The 20,628-nt window shown below is 51.1% G+C and overlaps 1 protein-coding gene across 1 annotated transcript in view; it reads left to right on the top strand.

The window, feature by feature from the left end:
- Nucleotides 1–20,628, top strand: part of NCAN (neurocan) — a 57,922-nt gene that overhangs the window by 27,794 nt on the left and 9,500 nt on the right. Inside the window, exons 6-12 of the mRNA XM_063147340.1 lie at nucleotides 294–1,301; nucleotides 4,740–4,773; nucleotides 4,891–5,009; nucleotides 6,169–7,464; nucleotides 11,922–12,038; nucleotides 15,335–15,448; nucleotides 19,817–19,975. Of these exons, the coding sequence (XP_063003410.1) occupies nucleotides 294–1,301; nucleotides 4,740–4,773; nucleotides 4,891–5,009; nucleotides 6,169–7,464; nucleotides 11,922–12,038; nucleotides 15,335–15,448; nucleotides 19,817–19,975 (2,847 nt within the window). The remainder of the gene's footprint in view (nucleotides 1–293; nucleotides 1,302–4,739; nucleotides 4,774–4,890; nucleotides 5,010–6,168; nucleotides 7,465–11,921; nucleotides 12,039–15,334; nucleotides 15,449–19,816; nucleotides 19,976–20,628) is intronic.

The following is a 20,628-nucleotide window of genomic DNA, read 5'->3' as shown; positions in this document are numbered from 1 at the left end:
GTCGGGGAAGAGGCAGGAGCGAACGTCACTTGCAGGGCATTACTGAGTTCACTGCCTTTGCAAGGCTGCTTTACTACTCCTCCTCCCTCCCCACCCTCCTTCCTTTAGTGTCGCATCTTTTCAGATAGTAAGCAAGGACAGTCATGTTTTTTGAATTGTATGTAAGCTGTCCTGGAAAGATGTACCTGGGCAGCGGAAATGTTTGCCTCGCTGCAGAAATGTTCACATTTCTCGATGGTGATGCTCGACTGTAAACCCATCCAGCTTCAAATCTGTTCCTCGTCTCTTTACAGCCCGTCAGCCGGCCAAGAAACCAGGTGGGGTGGCATTAGGGGAAGGCCACGGGGCAGTGGTCCACAAGCCCGCGGATCAGGACTCGGAGGGAAGCCACAATTCGGGGATCGAGAACATCCTGGTGGAACACGAGGCCGAGCTGCCGTTGCTGACTCAGAACGACCTTTTCCCCAAGGAGAATGACGAGTTGGTCATGTCGGGAGATACCAGAGAGTTCCCCCGGGACCCATACAGCCCCTTACACAAGGCGTCCGTGCCACTGCTGGAAGAGGACGAGCAGCTCCAATTAGTGACAGAAATGTGGGAGGAGAGCAGAACAGCGCCGAAGATACCTCTTCCGGATGGGGATGATAAAGGCGGTTCTCCGGAACCACCCAGCGTCTCTTTCCCGGGCAACCCGGACGAAGAACAGCAGTTCAGTAGGGGCGACCTAATGCCAACCGACCACCCCAAGGATAGTGACGGCAGTGAAATCAGCATCACCGAAGAGTCGGCTAACGCTGGCCAAACTTTAGGCATATCCCCTTCTGTGGAAGGCTCCGAAGATGACTTTCCACCCGAAGCGGTCACCCATCCCGTCTCCCCAACCTGGCTGCATGGGACCCCTCGTAGGTTGATTCCCCAAGAGACTGTGTCTCCCGGCCCACCGCAGCCCTCCCATACCCACATCCCGAAGGGGCGTGCCGTGAGCCCCACTTCAGCCCTTGACGTGACTCACTCCGCTTCAACCGTGGCCACGTCTGCTGGAATACCCGAGTCGACCCGGAAGACCGTTTACACGGGATTGAACGGGCGCTATTTCCAGCGATGGCGAGAGGAAGATACGGGCCGTGACGGGGAAGCCGAAGGGAGTACAGCGTTGCCCGCGGCACAGCCGGTCTTAGCTTTGGCGGTGCACAAAATGGCAGACAATTCCATCGAGGCCTCGGCGAGGGTGGATCCCAGCCCTGCCTCTGCCCTCGGAGGCGGCGTGAGCTACGCGCTCTCTAACGAAGTGGAAGAGAACCGTAAGTCAATGTGGGGGGATCGTTTTTATCTCATCCTATTTTAATGAAGGACGGGGATGTCCCCAGGTTGGAGAGTTCATTGGAAAAGAGACCCCTCTGTGGGTGGACTTACCTGGCTACATTGGGCAACACTGAAAAACATCCAATGTACTGTGAACAACAGCGGGTGGTTGGAGTTAGCCGCCGTTTTAATATCCCGCAATGTGGCTTATTCCAAAACACCTGAAGGACACTCTAATGTTAGAGAGTCTGATTTAGACCAGGGAGATCTGGGTTCAAATCCCCACACAGTTATGAAATTCACCGGGTTTCTCTCTCTCTCTCTCTAGAGCCTGGGGTCATCCCATGAAACTGATGGGTGGGAGATCCGGGACAAATAAAAGGAAGGACTTCTTCACACAGCGCAGAATTAAATTATGGAACTCACTGCCACAAGATGTAGTGATGGCCACCAATCTGGATGGCTTTCAAAGGGGGTTGGATCAATTCCTGGGGGAGGCGAAGGCTATCCATGGCTACTAGCCCTGATGGTTGTGTGCTATCTCCAGTATTCGAGGCAGTAAGCCTGTGTGCACCAGTTGCTGGGGAACATGGGCGGGAGGGCGCTGTTGCATCACATCCTGCTTGTTCATCCCTGGCTGATGGCTGGTTGGCCACTGTGCGAACAGAGTGCTGGACTAGATGGACCCTTGGTCTGATCCAGCAGGGCTCTTCTGATGGTCTGATGTTCTTTCATTCTCTTAAACTGCTAAACCTCACAGGGTCATTGTGAATTCAAAGCAGGGCTCACCTATGTCCTTGTATACAAGTTCAAGCTGTGTGCGACGAAACCTGGGAGTCAAATCTAAATTGATGGCTTCATATCATTCATGGTTCAGGAAGGGAATTCGTAGGTTCTTACGAGAAGCGCGGTGCTTCAATTTCCTGGGTGGGGGTGCGGAATGGAATCATAGAATCGTAGAGTTGGAAGGGGGCCTACAAGGCCATCGAGTCCAACCCCCTGCTCAATGCAGGAATACACCCTAAAGCATCCCTGTCAGATGGTTGTCCAGCGGCCTCTTGAAGGCCTCTAGTGTGGGAGATCTGTCAGCCCCTCTAATAGCAGAGACTCCCTTTTCTCCCGCAGCACCCTCTGCTCTCCGCTATTGAGACACCCCAATCTTTCGCCTGTCCCCTTTCTCCCACCCACGATAAAAAATTCACCACGCAGGGGAGGTTCCTCGTCAAAACCCCACAACCCAGGGGAGTAAAAGTGGCCATTTAAAAAAAATCCAATTAGCACTTGTTTGCAGCCTGATGTAATGTAATTCCTCCCGAAAAGTGTTAATGCCAATTAGCTGGGAGAGAGCGAGAGAGGTCTCTGAAGGCGCCGTTATTTTGCAAATATGCATAATTTTGACACTTAGGGCTGCACAGAGTTTGGGCAAATCATTGCCGGAGGGCTACGCTGAAATTAAGAAAAAGCGGCTTTCGGGATGCGACGCCCTGGGCGGTTTCAGGCTGGGAAGCTGGGGGGAGGGGAGCAAAATACTCCAGGATCCGGGTGGGAAAAACAGAAGAACACCTGCCCTGCGAGGCAGGCTGGTCCGCAACGCTCCCTTCCACCTTGCCCAGGGTTTGCTTCCATCCTTGCTGTCAGCATCTTAAGAACTGAGAGTGAAACATTTCTTAGGATTGGCTGATGGCCCTGCGATAGCTGACAGCCTGCGCCGTGTAACTTCGGCAGGAGAGACCCAAGATGACATAAGAAAGGGGAAGAGAGGGATGCAGCACATCACATTTTTTTTCACCAAGTCTTTTCTCTCAATGTCAACACACCTCTTCTAGAAGATTTCTGCCTCCACTAGGAGCATTCTTTTGTAAAGCTAATGGGTCTTAATTGCTCATTCAAGAGCCAGCCACCCAAAATAATTTGCAACAGGACAGGAAAAGCTCACAGCAATATATATATTTTTGGCTGGGAAAATCCGTTTCCCTCCAGCTACTGTGAGGATTGTAGCTAGATTCAGGGGAAGACAGAAGTCTGAGATGTGGAGGGAGGGGGGGGAGAGAGTGATGTCAGCGTCCCCGGTAATTACAAAGTCCCAGAGCTTCATCCATGGGGACATCAATGCCACTACATGCTTGAGAAACATGAAAGAAAGAATGGCCATCTGTCTTGCGCCTTGTTCAGCCAGTGGAGGCTGGTGTCTCCGACGTCAGTGGGGTAGTGATTCCACTCTGGGATTCAAGTAAGAACAAATCAGAATTCTAAAGGAAGCACCTTTCTTTAAAAAACAAACAAACCCACTTGGCCTGTATTTTTTATTGTATTTTATCTTCTCTGTCCATTTGGAATGGATTTATCTTTAATAATAAAGATAAATTCAATTTGCCTTGGATAGGTCCTTTAGGGTTCTGTCTGGAACCCAGAGAAGGATTTACTGCCTGTGCTGAGTTTACCCTTTGCCAACCTCGTGCTCCCCAGATGTGACGGACCCCCACGATGTACACGAGATTTAAGCGAAACCACAACAAAAGTGCAGAAAAGGGCAACTCAGATGATGAAGGGGCTGGAGCACCTCCCCTACGAGGGAAGGTAACATCAACTGGGATGGTTTAGCTTGGAGAAAAGGAGGTTAAGGGGAGACATGATAGAGGTGTACAAAATGATGCCTGCACCATGTACACTGATGGTGCTATATAAATAAATAATAATAATAATAATGGTGTGGAGAACATGGACAGGGAGACATTTTTCTCCCTCTCTCAAAATACTAGAACCCAACGGGGTCATCCCATGAAACTGATGGGTGGGAGATCCAGGACAAATAAAAGGAAGTATTACTTCATACAGCGCAGAGTTCAATTATGGAACTCCCTACCACAAGATGTAGTGATGGCCACCAATCTGGTTGGTGGAATTCTGGTTGGATAAGTTCCTGGAGGCAAAGGCTATCCATGGCTACTAACCCTGATGGTTGTGTGCTTTTCCCAGTATTTGAGGCAATAAGCCTGTGTGCACCAGTTGCTGGGGAACATGGGCGGGAGGGTGCTTTTGCACCATGTCCTGCTTGTTCATCCCTGGCCGATGGCTGGTGGGCCCCTGTGTGAGCAGAGTGCTGGACTAGATGGACCCTTGGTCTGATCCAGCCTCAGGGCACTTCTTAGGTTGTTATGACTGTCATAATTCTAGCGGCCAAATCCTGCACGAATTGAAGATTCCAGCCCATTCCATGGGCAGCCCCACGTGGAAATGCAGGACAGTCATCCAGCCCGGAGGCCACCCGGGCATGGAACGCTGTAGCCCAGCCAAGTCCGCAGCCAGCGAACCACCAGTGCTGGGTCAATTTTCCATCGCTTGTGGCCAAACGCCTCCGGAAAATGTTGCCACTGCGTTCCGTAGCATTGCCTCTTCGCCAGGGCGTTTTGCGTTTTCGCTATTGCTTCTGGCTTTAGGCGATCAGCGTTTGACCCGACCTGACCAAAGCTGGTAACAGGGATTGTGAGAGTTCAGATGGTTGCTCCACGTGTCCCTTGAGTTCCCTCCGACCCAACCCGCAACGTATCTTCCCCGCATGCCTTTTTCCTTCTCCTTCCATCCTTCCAGGCGGCTGAAGGCCGACTCCCTGGTCGCCATAGAAACCACCTCCGTGGTACCCGCACGTCCCAACCCAGCCGGTGGCTCCCAAGTTCATTTGAAAACCTATCAGGCACAGACGCTCTCAGGTCAGGTGACCTTAGCAGCGAGGAACCCCCCGCTAATGAGGAGGCAGTTGCCACAACAACCAGTCCAAGATGCTCCCTGAAATCGCAACCTGTTATCGGGTCCCTATGATGCCATAATTTTGGCTGCTCGAGCTCTCTCTGTGTGTGTGTAGCTGCAGCACTTATTAACGGCCAGAAGAAGCAATGAGAATTTAATGGGAAGCAGAAAAACTTAAAAGGAATTAAAATTCTCTAATTTATTCTGCATTTTTAAAACTATTTCTGCGTAAACACACACACACACACACACACTTGATTTGATTAGATTTATTGCATTTATATACCGCCCCATATTTTCTCAGTATTTTAACACCTAATTGAACTTAAATTTAAACTTTGCTGTTTTAATTCCATATTTGAACCTATATCGATTTTTGCTGTGTGGTTTTATCCTGGTTGTGCTTTTTATATTGTATTTTGTAGTTGTGTTTTTAAATGGTATTATTTTAAATGCTATTATGCTCTTCATGGTTTTATTATTATTATTATTATTGTTTATTTATATAGCACCATCAATGTACATGGTGCAATGTACATGGTTTTAATTTTTTGTGAACCGCCCAGAGAGCTTCAGCTATTGGGTGGTATAAAAATGTAAATAATAATAATAATAATAATAATAATAATAATAATAATAATTTTGAGAGAGGGAGAAAAATGTCTCCCTATATCCATATTCTCCACCCAGTGCATCATTGTGTCCACCTCTATCATGTCTCCCCTTCAGCCTCCTTTTTCCCCAAGCTGAACCATCCCAGCTGTTGTCACCCTCCTTCCTAGGGGAGATGCCCCTGGACCATTTGATTTGCCCTTTTCTGCCCTTTTTCCAGCTCTACAACATCTTTTTTCAGGTGCGGTGTCCAGAACTGTACACAGTGTAAAGATGTCCGTCCCTTCCGTTTGAGTTCCATTAACTCCTTGTATTCCCTCGCAGGGTTAAATAAAATAAAATAAAAATTTTTTAAAGCCTTCTTGAAAGCCTGTAAGGATGGTGCACGGCGGACCTCTGATGGAAGTTTGTTCCAGAGGGGCCACCACAGAGAAGGCCCCACCGAATTGCAGCGGAAAGATGCTAGTCCCTTCCGTTTGATTTCCATTAACTCCTTGTATCTCCTCGCAGGGTTACCAGCGCCTGAGAATCGAGGCCACCAAGAGATAACTTTATCTCCCGTTTCTTGGCTTTGGAAAGACGCCAGCGTTGAAAAAACAAGCCAAAGCCACCATACCCCGTCTACGCCAGAAAGCCAGGAGGGGACCACTCACGAAGTGCCTCCTCACACATCAACACCAACCGTGTCCAACGGGATGCTTTGGCCTCCAGAGGTTGCCGTGACAACAGGAGGGACCAGCATCCGAGGGGACTACCCGCAGGGGATGACACAGGCCGGGGACAACAGGGACGGTTTCTCAGGCAACGGGGACGTGACTCCAATGATGCCGCACGTCCCCCACGCCGACGAGGCGAGCGGGGAGACCGACGACACCTCTCGAGAGAGCCAGGCCGAGGCTGTGAGCTTCATGCGGGAGCTCCCGGAGCCTAGTCTGACGGCCGAACAAAACCCGCCGGGGGTTGCTCCGGGACAAATGGAGCCGTACGCCCCGCATTTGACGAAGACGAGCGCCCCCGACGGGGCAGGAGAAGACGGAGTCTTGAAGCAGGGCAGCCGACATCTGGAGGGGTTGGCTGAGTTGAGGGGGCGGGGAGCCGTCACCCTCTCGCCCGAGGACGTCCCCTGCCCGACGGCAGGCGACACCCCCCTGCAAACGGCACGGCTCCTCTCCAGAGAAAACGGTCCATGGTTGGCGGTTGACATCGGTGGCCACGATGGCGAGGAGTCTGCCCAGACTGCCCCTGAGGAAAAAGCAAGTCTAGCGCCCGTGGATAGCTCTGCACCGACTGAAGTCCTGGAGCGGCCAGAGACGCAAGGCGGCTGGGAGGTGGTCACAATCAGCCACAATCGCCGCGGGGAGACCCCGCTCCCTGAAGGTATCAGCACAGCGGGAGGCGGCCCCTGGCAAGCCGGAAGCACACCTGGGCTACCCGTCAGCAGCGCAGCGGACGGTTTATCATCTCCTTGGGCTATTCCACTCAAGGTGATGAACGAAGAGGAGCCAACGCCAGGGAGGAAGCCCGGAGAGGGGTCTTCCTTGCCCCCCCAAAGCACATTGGACCCTGTGCATCTCCAACATCAGTCCCTGGAGTCCGGCACCTTGATTCCACCCCCAAGCTCCGCACCCTCCATCTCTCCCAGCGGGGATGCCTCGAGGGACGATGAAGGCTATCTCTCCACTGTCCCGGGAGGGTTTCTCCCGATGGAGACCGACAGCGGGAGTGGAGAGGAGAAAGGGGGTGACCCCGGAGTCAGACGGGTGGAAGGCTTGCCTTGGATGGAGGAGGCCAACGCCAGCTCACTCGGTGAGTGCCCCGTTTCTCAGAAAGCCCTCGGGCCGAGCGGAAATGTATCAAAGCCCTCCCTCGATATCTCTTCTCCCCCAGATCCGCCAGGGCCCTTGTGTATTATAGGACCGATTTCAGCCCTAGGGCCAATTCCATTCCAGAGAGCCATGGTGGGAGGAGCCAGGGAGAAAAGGGGCGGAGGCCCAAAGCACCGGCCCTATCGGAGCTCAACATTCTTACAGTCCCTTGGCCTGACGAGAGGCATTCCGGCCTTTCAGAACCGGGGCGGGGGAAATCTTCGCAAAAGCTGCGAAGGCACCAAACGATCGGTCATGGGTCAGAACAGGGGCAGGCCAAGGGAAGGGGCATGGCCCTACGGGGAACCTCAGGGGGTCAGATTGGGATGGCAGACTGGCTGGATGAGGCCCACCGTGTTGCACGCCTGCTGTACATTTCATTAGAATGTGTACCCAGGGGTGTTTTTTTTAAGGCGAACATTATTGAATATCAATCATAAAAGTCATTACTTTTATTCATTTAGTTATTAAACGCTGTAGGCACTACAGTCTGCACTGCAGAGGGCAGTCGGAGGATCCCTACTCAATGACACCCCCAATTTGCCATTTATTGCTTGAGGCATTAGGGTGTGCCTGGGCATCCCCGGCATAACCCTTGCGCACGCCTGTGTATATGCTGCGCAGGCAGAAACGCCAGCAGGGTCCGTGTCAGGGAGTATTCAGCACTCCCAAAGACCCGCAAGCCTTTGACAGCAGCTCTCAAAGAGCTAAAGTTCCCCCGCCCCCCGCCCACCGGTCGCGTTGCCGGATCCTTTTCCTTTCCTTTCGGAAACCGTGGGTGACGGGAATCGATTCCGGGACCTCCCGTGCACAAAGCGGTTGTTCCACCAATGGACTAAGTAGAAAGGTCGATTGCAGCTAGGGATGCTTGGCTCAGCAATACTACAAATGAGAAGGATCTTGGAGTTGTTGTAGATCACAAGCTGAATATGAGCCAACAGTGCGATATGGCTGCAAAAAAGGCAAATGCTATTTTGGGCTGCATTAATAGAAGTATAGCTTCCAAATCATGTGAGGTACTGGTTCCTCTCTATTCAGCCCTGGTTAGGCCTCATCTAGAGTATTGCGTCCAGTTCTGGGCTCCACAATTCAAGAAGGACGCAGACAAGCTGGAGCGTGTACAGAGGAGGGCAACCAGGATGATCAGGGGTCTGGAAACAAAGCCCTATGAAGAGAGACTGAAAGAACTGGGCATGTTTAGCCTGGAGAAGAGAAGATGGAGGGGAGACATGATAGCACTCTTCAAATCCTTGAAAGGTTGTCACACAGGGGAGGGCCAGGATCTATTTTTGATCCTCCCAGAGTGCAGGACACGGAATAACGGGCTCAAGTGACAGGAAGCCAGATTCTAGCTGGACGTTAGGAAAAACTTCCGGACTGTTAGAGCAGTACGACAATGGAACCAGTGACCTAGGGAGGTTGTGGGCTCTCCCACACTAGAGGCCTTCAAGAGGCAGCTGGACAAGCATCTGTCAGGGATGCTTTAGGGTGGATTCCTGCGTTGAGCAGTGGGTTGGACTCGATGGCCTTAAAAGGCCCTTTCCATCTCTACTATTCTATGATTCTATGAATTTTAGACCCTGGGTGCCACAAAAAGATCAAGCAAAGTTCTAGTCCTCATTGTTCTAAATAAAAGGTCCCACCCCAGGGATCATCTAGCGCATCCCTCTGCAATGGGCAGGAAAACCCATTCAACCATCCATGAGAGGGGGCTGTCCAGCCTCTTCTTCAAAACCCCAAGCGATGGAGAACCCACAACCTCCGTAGGTGGACTGTTCCACTATTTTACCGATCTTACCGTCAGAATGTTTTCCCTTATATTTAATCGACATCTATGTAGCTGTAACTTCTTCCCATTATTTCGGGTCCGAATTTCTGTGGCCTTGGGAAATAGTTCTTGGCCATCCTCTCTGTGGCATCCTTTGATGCACCTGAACGCTGCTCACCTGTCGCCCCTCAGTCTCCTTTTCTCCAGGCTGAGCTTCCCCAGTTCCTTCAGCCTGTCCTCCTAGGGCAATAATCCTGTGTATCATCTTCGCTGAACCTGTTCTAACCTGTCAACGTCCTTCTGGAAAGGTGGTGCCCAGAATCGTACACAATTCGCCAGGTGTGGTCTCACTAGTGTCTAGTAGAGAGGAAGAAGGACTTTACCTGTCTTTGATACAATGCTTCTTCCAATGCAGGCCAGAACCCCTTCCAGTGGCTATCTTGCACTCCTGGCTCATGTCCAGCTTGCTGTTGGTGACCACCCCCAAATCTTTCTCCGGTGTACTGCTCCCAAGCCACGAATCACCCCATCTTGTACACGGACCCTGCAAATTCAGCCCTTGCCTTGACAGAAAAGAGAATTCCAGTTGGTCATATCTGAGTGATTCCTTCTCAAACGGCACTGTGGCAAAGCCATTCAGCAGAGAGGGGGGCAGACCGGGGGGGGGGACAGTTAAGCCGTTGAACCGTCTTTATGGGCCTGGAGTCCTCATCTCCTCTCTGATAGGTCCCTGTGAGCCTCCTGCCAGCTCCGAGATGGGTTTAATAAAGATCAAGGAGCGTGTGCGCGCTCGAAATGCAACTTCCCTGCAAACCATTTTGGCCCGTGGTGCGTGGTAGCGCAGCGGAGTGCGAGAAGAAACATTTCCATGGCTTATTTTTCACCTTCCCCTCCCCTGTAAGAGCGCATCGGGACTCAGTTTTTTTTCAAGTTAGCGGAACTTTGCTTTCAATGCAACATTTCACGATCAGCGGGGTCCTGGGTTCAAATCCTTGGTTAATCTCCACCTAAGCGATCCCAGGTGGTGCGGAACCATACCAGGAGAGCTGCTACCAATGAGAGTAGGCTTCCCCCAACTGGTGCCTCCAAACATGTGGGAGTACAACTCCCATCATCTCTAGTCAGCAAAGCCAACACCAGGGGATTATGGGAGTTGTAGGCCAAAACATCATGAAGTTACCCACTCATGCATGAGAAGACGGAGAACCCTGGCCAAAGACAGCTTCTGATTTAAATCTGCCCCTTATTTAGAACAATGTGGACTAGTACCTTGCTTGGTCGTTTTGTGGCACCTGTTTTGTGAAGCGGATCCGAACCCTGGCATCTTCCATTAAAAGGATCTGTTCGCAGAAGGTGGGGGAAAAACCCCCAAATCCTGGCGAACCGCTGCCAGTCGGGGCGTAACATGCTGACCAATTGTCCGACTCAATATAACACCACTTGATCATGCAGGAAGGCTGCCTTTATTGCACGTCTTTTTAGAGGGTTATCGCTTGCGCTGAAAGGATTTGTTACTGTGGCCTCCAGCTGTTAAGTGCTCTTCTGAAGGTATCGGTGCTTTCCTACCTCATTTTAGACAGTCAATAATAATCCTTTGGTTGCTCAGGTACCTTTCTGCCAAGCTGCCAGGCAGGGGTGGAGGAATCTGCATTTCCCCCAGAGACCGTTTTAAAGAGATTCGTGGCTAATTATAAAAGGAAAGAATCCTCCTTTCGTCCCCGACCAGCTTCAGCTGTACAACAGCCAAAAGGAAAAGCAGACGGCGGGAGAATATCAATCAGCCTCCGGACCCGCTGATTTATTTACTCGCTTAATTCCTCGCCTGCTTTCGATCCTGCCACGAGGCGGCTGACGTAAAAGAATCAAATGCGATAGCGGTTCAAACGCTGCTGTTGGAATGGGGTGCCAGAAGGGGCTGGTTTAAAATGCTGCCCATTTGCTAAAAATTATTATTATTATTATTATTATTATTATTATTATTATTATTATTATTATTATTATTACATTTGTATACCTCCCCATAGCTGAGGCTCTCTGGGCAGTTTACATAGGATAAAAACACTTAAAAACAATCTACAAAAATTTAAACCCACCAAAACATACAATTCAAAACTACAAAAACATGCAAAAACAAACCCAGGCTAATTATGTATTGCTAAATGCCTGGGAGAAGAGAAAAGTCTTGAGCTGGTGGCAAAAAGATAACAATGTCGGCGCCAGGCGGGCCTTGTCAGGGAGAGTGTTCCACAATTGGGGGGGGGGGCACCACAGAAAAGTCCCTCTCTCTTGTTGCCGTCCTCCGAGCTTCCCTCGGAGGACGGTGACAAGGTTGTGTTCTTTTAAAACATAGCAAAAGCTGAGCTTCTCAGTGCTCTGTTCCATGCTTCTTTGGCGTTTCTCGTGGTTTCAGGGATCCAATTTACTGAAAGGGGACGAGGCTGTGTGGTCACGTCCCCTCCTTTTGTAAATCGGACCCTGAAACCAAGAGGAACACTGAAGAAAAGCGGAATGGAGCACTGGGTGATGCCTGATGGAAATGCAGAAGCCAGAAGGGGGTGCTGAGTTCGGTTTCCAGGGGCACAGAATTCGGATTACCAGCTCTCTCTCTCTCCTCTTTTTCTGTCTTGCAGCTGATACGGACCCTTGCGATAACGATCCGTGCCTGCACGGCGGGACCTGTCAATCCAGCGGAAACATTTCCAGCTGCAACTGCCCGCGAGGCTTCACGGGAGAGAACTGCGAAATAGGTGAGGGGGCAGAGCAGAAAGGGTCCTTCTGCAAGGCATCCCAAACTCACCTCAAATTGAGCATCCGCCCTACACGATTGGGCGTGTGATCCTCACTCCCGTTAAAACGCACTCTGCCGCTGCGTGCCAATGACTATAGAGCCAAAACCAGGCCGCTGAGAAAAGGCCCTTCCTTGCGAAGAAATGGGGTGTTCAGTTGCGGGGCGGGGATAGAGAAAGAGGGGAAAGCCTTTCGGAATTTGCTGAAAATCATCCGAAACAAGGGCAGGGACGTGTGGGAATACAACTCCCATCATCCCTAATCAGCAAGCCAACACTGGGGGATGATGGGAGTTGTAGGCCGAAACATCTGAAGGCCCACAAGTTCCCCACTCATGCATGAGAAGCCGGAGAAACCATCTGCCCTGGCCGAAGACCTCTTCCTATTTACATCTGCCCTTTATTTAGGACAACGAGGACTAGTATCTTGCTTGGTCTTTTTGCGGCACAAAATAGGAGGAAACTAGAAATGGAATCGGAGAACAAAGAAAGGAAAGGAGATGCCATGTTCTAAGGACATCAAAGGGGGAGTGGCATCGATAAAGTTGAAAATGGTCTCCTTCTTGACTCCATGATGCCACGTTTAATTCTATGTAGTTGTTTATTCGTTCAGTCGCTTCCGACTCTTCGTGACTTCAAGGACCAGCCCACACCTCGATAAAACTTTTAGCACCAATTCTTTTTCTCAGCAAAATCTAGAAACTGCCCAAAGTAGATCTTGTTTGTTTTATTTATTTATTTATTGCATTTCTGTACCGCCCAATAGCTGAAGCCCTCTGGGTGGTCCACAAAAAGGTGCCAGGTAGGTGCCAGGCGAAGCTTTCTAGGCAGCTCGTTCCACAGCTGGGGGGCCACCACGGAGAAGGCCCTTGGACGCAGTTGCTTTATGCCAAAGAAAGGCAAATGCTATTTTGGGCTGCATTAATAGAAGTACAGCTTCCAAATCCCGTGAGGTCCTGGTTCCTCTCTATTCGGCCCTGGTTAGGCCTCATCTTGAGTATTGCGTCCAGTTCTGGGCTCCACAATTCAAGAAGGACGCAGACAAGCTGGAGCGTGTTCAGAGGAGGGCAACCAGGATGATCAGGGGTCTGGAAACAAAGCCCTATGAGGAGAGACAGAAAGAACTGGGCATGTTTAGCCTGGAGAAGAGAAGATTGAGGGGAGACAAGAGAGCACTCTTTAAATACTTGAAAGGTTGTCACACAGAGGAGGGCCAGGATCTCTTCTCGATCCTCCCAGAGTGCAGGACACGGAATAATGGGCTCAAGTGACAGGAAGCCAGATTCCGGCTGGACATCAGGAAAAACTTCCTGACTGTTAGAGCAGTACAACAATGGAACCAGTTACCTGGGGAGGTTGTGGGCTCTCCCACACTAGAGGCCTTCAAGAGGCAGCTGGGCAACCATCTGTCAGGGATGCTTTAGGGTGGATTCCTGCATTAAGCAGGGGGTTGGACTGGATGGTCTTAGAGGCCCCTTCCAACTCTACTATTCTATGATGCTAGGAAATCAGACCACGGTTCTATCCAGACTGCTACCCTCTGCTCTGGCAGTACCCTGAGGGCTGAATATGCCTGCTCCAGGGTGAAAGATACCCCCTTTCCAGCACCTGCTGGAAAGTCTTTTAACTGTCGATTGGATCTTGGCCTCCTGCTTGCAGCGCCCCTCCTGCGCCACTGACCCGGTATTCCCCCTCCCTTGCATATTCTGCTACTCTCCCTTCCTGCCCTCCAGCGCCTTCCACGGGTTTTCGCTCCCACTCCTCCTCACACGGACACCCTCATCTTTCTCCTCGCCTTCCCGGCGCGGCTTTTGTCAGCGTCGGCGAGATTCCTTGGGCAAATGGAGCGAGCAGCGGGTCTTTTGAAGGGTAGCGTCGTCTCACTGCAATAAAACCGGGGGGGGGGAGTTTTGCTTTTCTTCCCCCCCCCACCCCCAACATCACTTCCTGCGGCTCTCATTTTGATCGTGGCAACCGCAGGGCCCAAACCTGTCAGGTGTAGGCCTTGTACCTAGTGGTTAGATTTATTAGGAAACGCTTTGAGAATGTCAGATGTTCCGTGCAAGCTTATCTCTGTAAGCAGTTCCCATGGGAGTTGCGGGTTCACTCCTTCGCTTCGGCCTCGAAGCGGCTGGTTCTCTGGGAACTTCAGAGTGTTTTGGAAAGGGTGGGGGGGCGCTCTTCGAAGTGGGTTGTAACATCCTGCCCTCTTGGAACGTGGGCATGGTTTACAGGTCAGAGGACCTGTCTGTCAGATGGCTCTGAATAGGCCTTAAAGGCTGGTGCAAAGCTGAAAAAGCATGGCTAGGTTTCATCTCTTGACGCAACGCCTGACCTCCCTCCTTCTTTAGAGTCCATCTCCGCTTCGGACTTTGAAAGCACTCTGCACATAGACGCTTTGCTATTTAGACTTTAGATATCAAAGAACTGTGCCATGAAAAGTAGTGAGGCTTTTCATAGACTTGGACTTGCCTATGCTGTGGGTTCTATGTTCGTGCCCAGACTCAGGTGGCAAGGAGTTCCCAGTGCTGCCCATGGGGAGGGGTGGTATGGGGGCAAAATGGCCCCTAGACCTCCCACAGCTGCCCCCCCCATCCTAGAGTATAGCACGCTTATCGAGGCTGCCAAAGCAAATTGAATGCAATCTAACCACTAGGTATCTGACAAAACCACGGCTTGGTAGCAGCTCTTGTATGGAGCGTCCGTATAAGACACACCAGCGTCCACCAAGCAGACCGTGGTCGCTCAACGGCGGTGTTCCTTGCAGCAAGGCGATTGGCTAGTAAGTTCTCTGGATGTTTTGGACTTCAATTCCCAGCATTTCTGTCCATGGACCATGTTGGTAGGGGCTTCTGGGAGCAGAAGTCCCCAAACATCTGCAGCACTACCTACTGCCATCTCTGGTTTACTGCTAGGGTGACCGTACGGAAAGGAGGGCAGGGCTCCCGTATTTTTAACAGTTGTATTGAAAAGGGAATTTCAGCAGGTGTCAGTGTTATGCATGCAGCATCTGGTGAAATGCCCCCTTCATCACAAGCTGCAGGAGCCCTTCCTTCTTGACCAGATACAAAAGCCTCTAGGTGGCGGTGTGCTACAGCAAACTATTGCAATTAACCAACTAGGAAAAGATGCTTTCTTTCGCTTTCACAAACGATACTCCATTTTCTCTGGTCTTTAAGACCAGTGCAATTTTGGCGGGGGATGTCACCCTCTTTTCGCTAGCTCCTTCAAACGTTCCCGTGTCCTTCTCTCAACAGATATCGATGACTGCTTGTCCAGCCCATGCCAGAACGGCGGCACCTGCATAGACGAGATCAACGCCTTCGTGTGCCTCTGCCTGCCCAGCTATGGCGGCAGCTTGTGCGACCGAGGTGAGCACGGACCTCCGTGGCTTTTGATGGATGCTTCCAGGGCTGGCCCAGACATAGAGGCAATCTAGTCCACTGCTCAGGGTTCCAGAAATGTGTCCCGACAGTGTCAGTGTTTTGGTGAGAGAGAGAGGGACGGTGAGAGAATCCAATTTGGGGGCTGATCCACTTTTTCAACCCGGGTGTGTTACTTTCCAATAAAGGTTGATACTTTTAGAAATCTGCAAGGACTGACTCGCTTCGGGGAAGCCAGACCTCGCTTCGGCTTCAGTTTCCGAAGCAGGACCCGAAGCACCCCGAGTCAAATTGGGGCAAAAAACAGCCTCTGAAGTAAGGGGGATTACGCACAGCCCTAGTTACAATTCCACCATCACAGAAGAGCCAGGACGAGGAACCTCTTTTTGCCCATGGGCAGAATTCCATTTTGTAGAAGTTCTCGGGGTGGGGATGCATTCCAGTGGTGGGCGGAGCTAAAGACAAAAAAGGGTGGAGCAAAAACATCAATCTCTTTTATCTTAAAACTCTTCCTGCCAGTAATTAGGAGTGGTGTTTTGCCCTTTTAGAATGGGGCAGGCAGGGGAACAGTGCAAGAGGCAGGAAAGCATGAAACCAGTAGTTGTGAGGGAAAGGGAATGGCCTTCTGGGAAACCCAAGAGGGTGAGACTGCTGTGGTGGACAGCTCGATGAAGATGTCCACCCAGCATGCCGCTGCTGTAAAAAAAAAAGAGAGGCAAACTCCATGTATGGCATCATTAGAAAAGGAATTGAGAATCAAACTGCCAGCATCATACTGCCCTTACACAAATCTATGGTGTGACCACACTTGGAATACTGTGGACAGTTCTGGTCACCACACCTAAAAAAGGATATTGTGGACCTGGGAAAAGGGCAGAAAAGGGCAACTAAAATGATCCAGAGGCTAAAGCATCTCCCCAAGGAGGGAAGGTGACAACAGCTGGGATTGTTTAGCTTGGAGAAAAGGAGGCTGAGGGGAGACCGGATAGAGGTGGACAAAACTATGCCTGGTGTGGAGAGGGTCTGCTATAATACTAGGACCCAGTGGGGATCATTATCCCCTGAAGCTGATGGGTGGGAGATTCAGGACAGATCAAAGGAAGGACTTCTTCGCACAGCACAGAGTTAAACTGTGGAACTCACTGCCACAAAATATAGTCACGGCCGCCCATTTGGATGGCTTTCAAAGGGGGTTGGATAAATCCCTGGAGGAGGAGGAGGAGGAGGAGGAGGAGGAGGAGGAGGAGATCACTGGCTACTAGTCAGGTTGTACGCTACTTTCAGTATCCGAGGCAGTAAGTACACATGTCGCTGGATGGCGGATTCCATAGCTTAACTCTGCGCTCTGTGAAGAAGTCCTTCATTTGACCTGTCTGGAATCTCCCACCCATCAGCTTCATGGGATGACCCCGTTGGGTTCTAGTATTTTGAAAGAGGGAGAAAAAGTCTCCCTATATCCACCTTCTCTACACCTGGCATCATTTTGTCCACCTCTGTCGTGTCTCCCCTCAGCCTCCTTTTTTCCAAGCTAAATAATCCCAGCTGTTGTCACCTTTCCTCCTCGGGGAGACGCTCCAGCCCCCTGGATCATTTCAATTGCCCTTTTCTGCACTTCCCCCACCCCCATGTGGACACGACAATGAGCTCCATCCCAATGAAAGGAGAGGGAGAGAAGAGGCCCTGCTACTTCTGCCTCCAGTTCCACCCGTTGGAAATTCCCTTCGCGCCGGATGAGACCGAATCTGATCCCGTCCCCGAAGGCGCAGCTCTCCCTCAGGGGAACCGCTTCAGAGTCCGCTAATCCCCCGCAAAACAGCGAGAGACGGGGACTCTCTCCTGCCACATCCTGCGCACGGAACAACCCCTGAAACAAACCCAGGGCAAGGAGGGGGAACCTGATGCCTCACCCCCCCTCAGCCCGTCCGCAGTGTTCAGCTTCTCCCACAGCGCCTCCCTTGCTCTGGAGATCGAAGCAGCGAGCACCTCCCCGCTGGGATGGAAGGAGCAATCCCATTATCTCCTACGAGGTTAATTCCCACACTCTCGGCTCCAGTGAGTTTGACTCAGGAGGAAGCAGGAGGGGGGCTGAGGAGGAACGGCGTCGTGTGGGGCAGCGGGGGGACATTGCATGCCACGCCGCTCCGGATGCCGCACTCACATTCCGACCGTTCAGTTGCGCATTGGCACATGCCTTTTTTTATCCATTTTTAATGTGACCCAGCCCTGTGTCCTCTGGATCACCACTCCCGTAATCCCCGGTCTCTGGCCCTGTTGGCTGAGGCGGGAGTTGTAGTCCAAAATAGGCACTGGGCTGCTGGGTTGCGCGTTAGCGCGTGCCTTTATTCATTTACTTTTAAAGTGGCGCAGCCTGTGTCCTCCAGACTACAACTTCCATCATCCCTGACTGAGGCTGATGGGAAACGTAGTCCAAAACAGGTGCTGTGCCATTCAGTTGTGCATGCCTTTATTTATTCATTTTTAATGTGACCCAGTCCTGTGTCCCCTGGATCACCACTCCCGTAATCCCCGGTCTCTGGCCCTGTTGGCTGAGACTGATGGGAGTTGTAGTCCAAAATAGGCACTGGGCTGCTGGGTTGCGTGTTAGCGCGTGGTTTTATTTATTTACTTTTAAGGTGGCACAGCCTGTGTCCTCCAGACTACAACTTCCATCATCCCTGACTGAGGCTGATGGGAAATGTAGTCCAAAACAGGTGCTGTGCCATTCAGTTGTGCATTCGCGCATGCCTTTATTTATTCATTTTTAATGTGACCCAGTCCTGTGTCCTCTGGATCACCACTCCCGTAATCCCCGGTCTCTGGCCCTGTTGGCTGAGGCTGATGGGAGTTGTAGTCCAAAATAGGCACTGGGCTGCTGGGTTGCGCGTTAGCGCGTGGCTTTATTTATTTACTTTTAAGGTGGCGCAGCCTGTGTCCTCCAGACTACAACTTCCATCATCCCTGACTTCTGGCTCTGTTGACTGAGGCTGATGGGAACCGTAGTCCAAAACAGGCACCGTGCCATTCGGTTGTGCATTGGTGCACACCTTTATTTATTCATTTTAATGTGACTAAGTCCTGTGTGCTCCAGACTATGACTCCCATGATCCCTGACCTGGACAACTAGGGATGTGCACCACCTCGGTCCCGAATCCCGAATCTGAATCGGGAAGGGATTGGGCACCTTGGCCCAATGGCAAGGCGCTGTCCCCTGACTGGCCAGCAGGCCACGGGGCTTACCTGACCCTTCCACTTGTCACGTCAAGCTGCCCGTTTTCCAGGAGAGCTGCCATCTTTAAGGAAGAGGCTGGCTCCGCACTGCCATAGATCTACTGTCACAAACTACGGTGGCCGGGAAAGGCCAGCCATCGTAGTTTGCGGCAGTAGATCTACAGCATTCCAGAGCCAGCCTCTTCCTTCGGATGGGCAACTTGTCAGCGAGAACAGAGGGGTCAGGTAAGTCCCATGGCCAGCTGGCCAGGCAGGGGACAGCAGCTTGCCATTGGGCTGAGGTGCCCAATCACTTCTCGAATCAGATTCGGGACCGAGGCGGTGTACATCCCTATTCCACACACACACACACACTAAAGGCAGGATTTGCAGTGCCGCATGCAACACCATCCCTGACCTTCACTTAAATATCTCCAGCAAAGAAGAGCTCACGTCCCTCGTCCCACTGTTGAGCAACGTTTAACAGAAGGAAATCCCTCCAAACGTTTAGCCAAAATCTGCTTTTCCAAGCAACTTCCATCCATTGGTTCTAACCTTGCCGTCTGGAGCAACGGAAAACAGGCTTAGAGGCTAAGGCTATCAATGGCTACTAAACATGACAGCTATATATTATTATTAATAATAATAATAATAATAATAATAATAATAATAATAATAATTTATTTCTCACCCACTTCTCCGATTGGATCGAGGCGGGGAACAACAGCATAAAATACATAAAATTACCTCCTGTATCGGAGGCAGTACGTGGTGTGTCCCTGTATACCCTGAAGAACAAGTCTTACTTACTTGTGGGTATCAATGGCTAGTAGTCCTGATGGTTCTGTGCTACCTCCAGTAGCAGAGGCAGTAAGCTTGTGTGCATCAGTTGCTGGGGAACATGGGTGGGAGGGTGCTGTTGCACTCATGTCCTGTTTTGTCGGCTCCTGGTCGACAGCTGGTCGGCCGCTGTGTAGACAGAATGCTGCACTAGATGGACCCTTGGTTTGATCCAGCAGGGCTCTTCTTCTTAACTCTGCTGCTCGCCTCTGAGTCAATTGAGCTTCGCCCTAGATGAGCGGCAGCTACCGTCGCTGCCTTTATGGGCGGCGGACAGTTATGGCAATGGGTTTGTTTCCTTCCCTTTAGACACCGAGGGCTGCGACCACAACTGGCACAAATTCCAGGGCCACTGCTATCGCTACTTTGCGCACCGGCGCTCCTGGGAGGACGCGGAGAGGGATTGCCGCCGACGCTCGGGTCACCTGACCAGCATCCATTCGTGGGAGGAGCACAACTTCATTAACAGTAGGTTGGAGGCCTGGAGGGTGGAGAAGAGAGGGAGAGGAGGCTGGGGGGGGGGGGACGGGACAGAAAAATTCCGTAACGGCGTTAGAGAGCTCACTTTCACAAAGCGGAGGCTGCTGGTTCCGATTCCGGTGGGGCTGTGATCTCTTTGGCAACAAGGGAGAGGCCCTTTTCAGTGGTGGCCCCCCTCAATTCTGGAATGATCTCCCCGACGAGGCTCGCCTGGCGCCAACGTTGTGATCTTTTCGGCGCCAAGACCTTTCTCTTCTCTCAGGCAGTTAACAACATGTGCTGAGTTTGTTTTGATGCTCTTTATGTTTTTTAATTTTGTATATTTGTTTTTAATGTTTACAGTGTTTAACTTTTGTAAACTGGCCAGAGAGCTTCAGCTATGGGGCGGTATAGAAATAATAATAATAATAATAATAATAATAATAATAATAATAATAATAATAATAATTTCAGCCAGAGGATTTATCCAAGGTGCTGAATCTATCTTCAGCTCCTTTTAAAGATCAGGCTGGTTCCAACTGAAATCCAAAAGGGATTCATAGCCCCACCCAAAATCGGAGCGACCGGCTCCACTGGGTAATTGTGATACACTGACTACATTTTGCCAAAGCGTCAAACGGAAGCAGGGCACTGGGGAAAAT

Source organism: Elgaria multicarinata, chromosome 23, assembly GCF_023053635.1.
Source record: "Elgaria multicarinata webbii isolate HBS135686 ecotype San Diego chromosome 23, rElgMul1.1.pri, whole genome shotgun sequence".
In the NCBI taxonomy this organism is placed as follows: Eukaryota; Metazoa; Chordata; class Lepidosauria; order Squamata; family Anguidae; genus Elgaria; species Elgaria multicarinata.
This window is presented reverse-complemented; position numbering and strand designations above follow the sequence as displayed.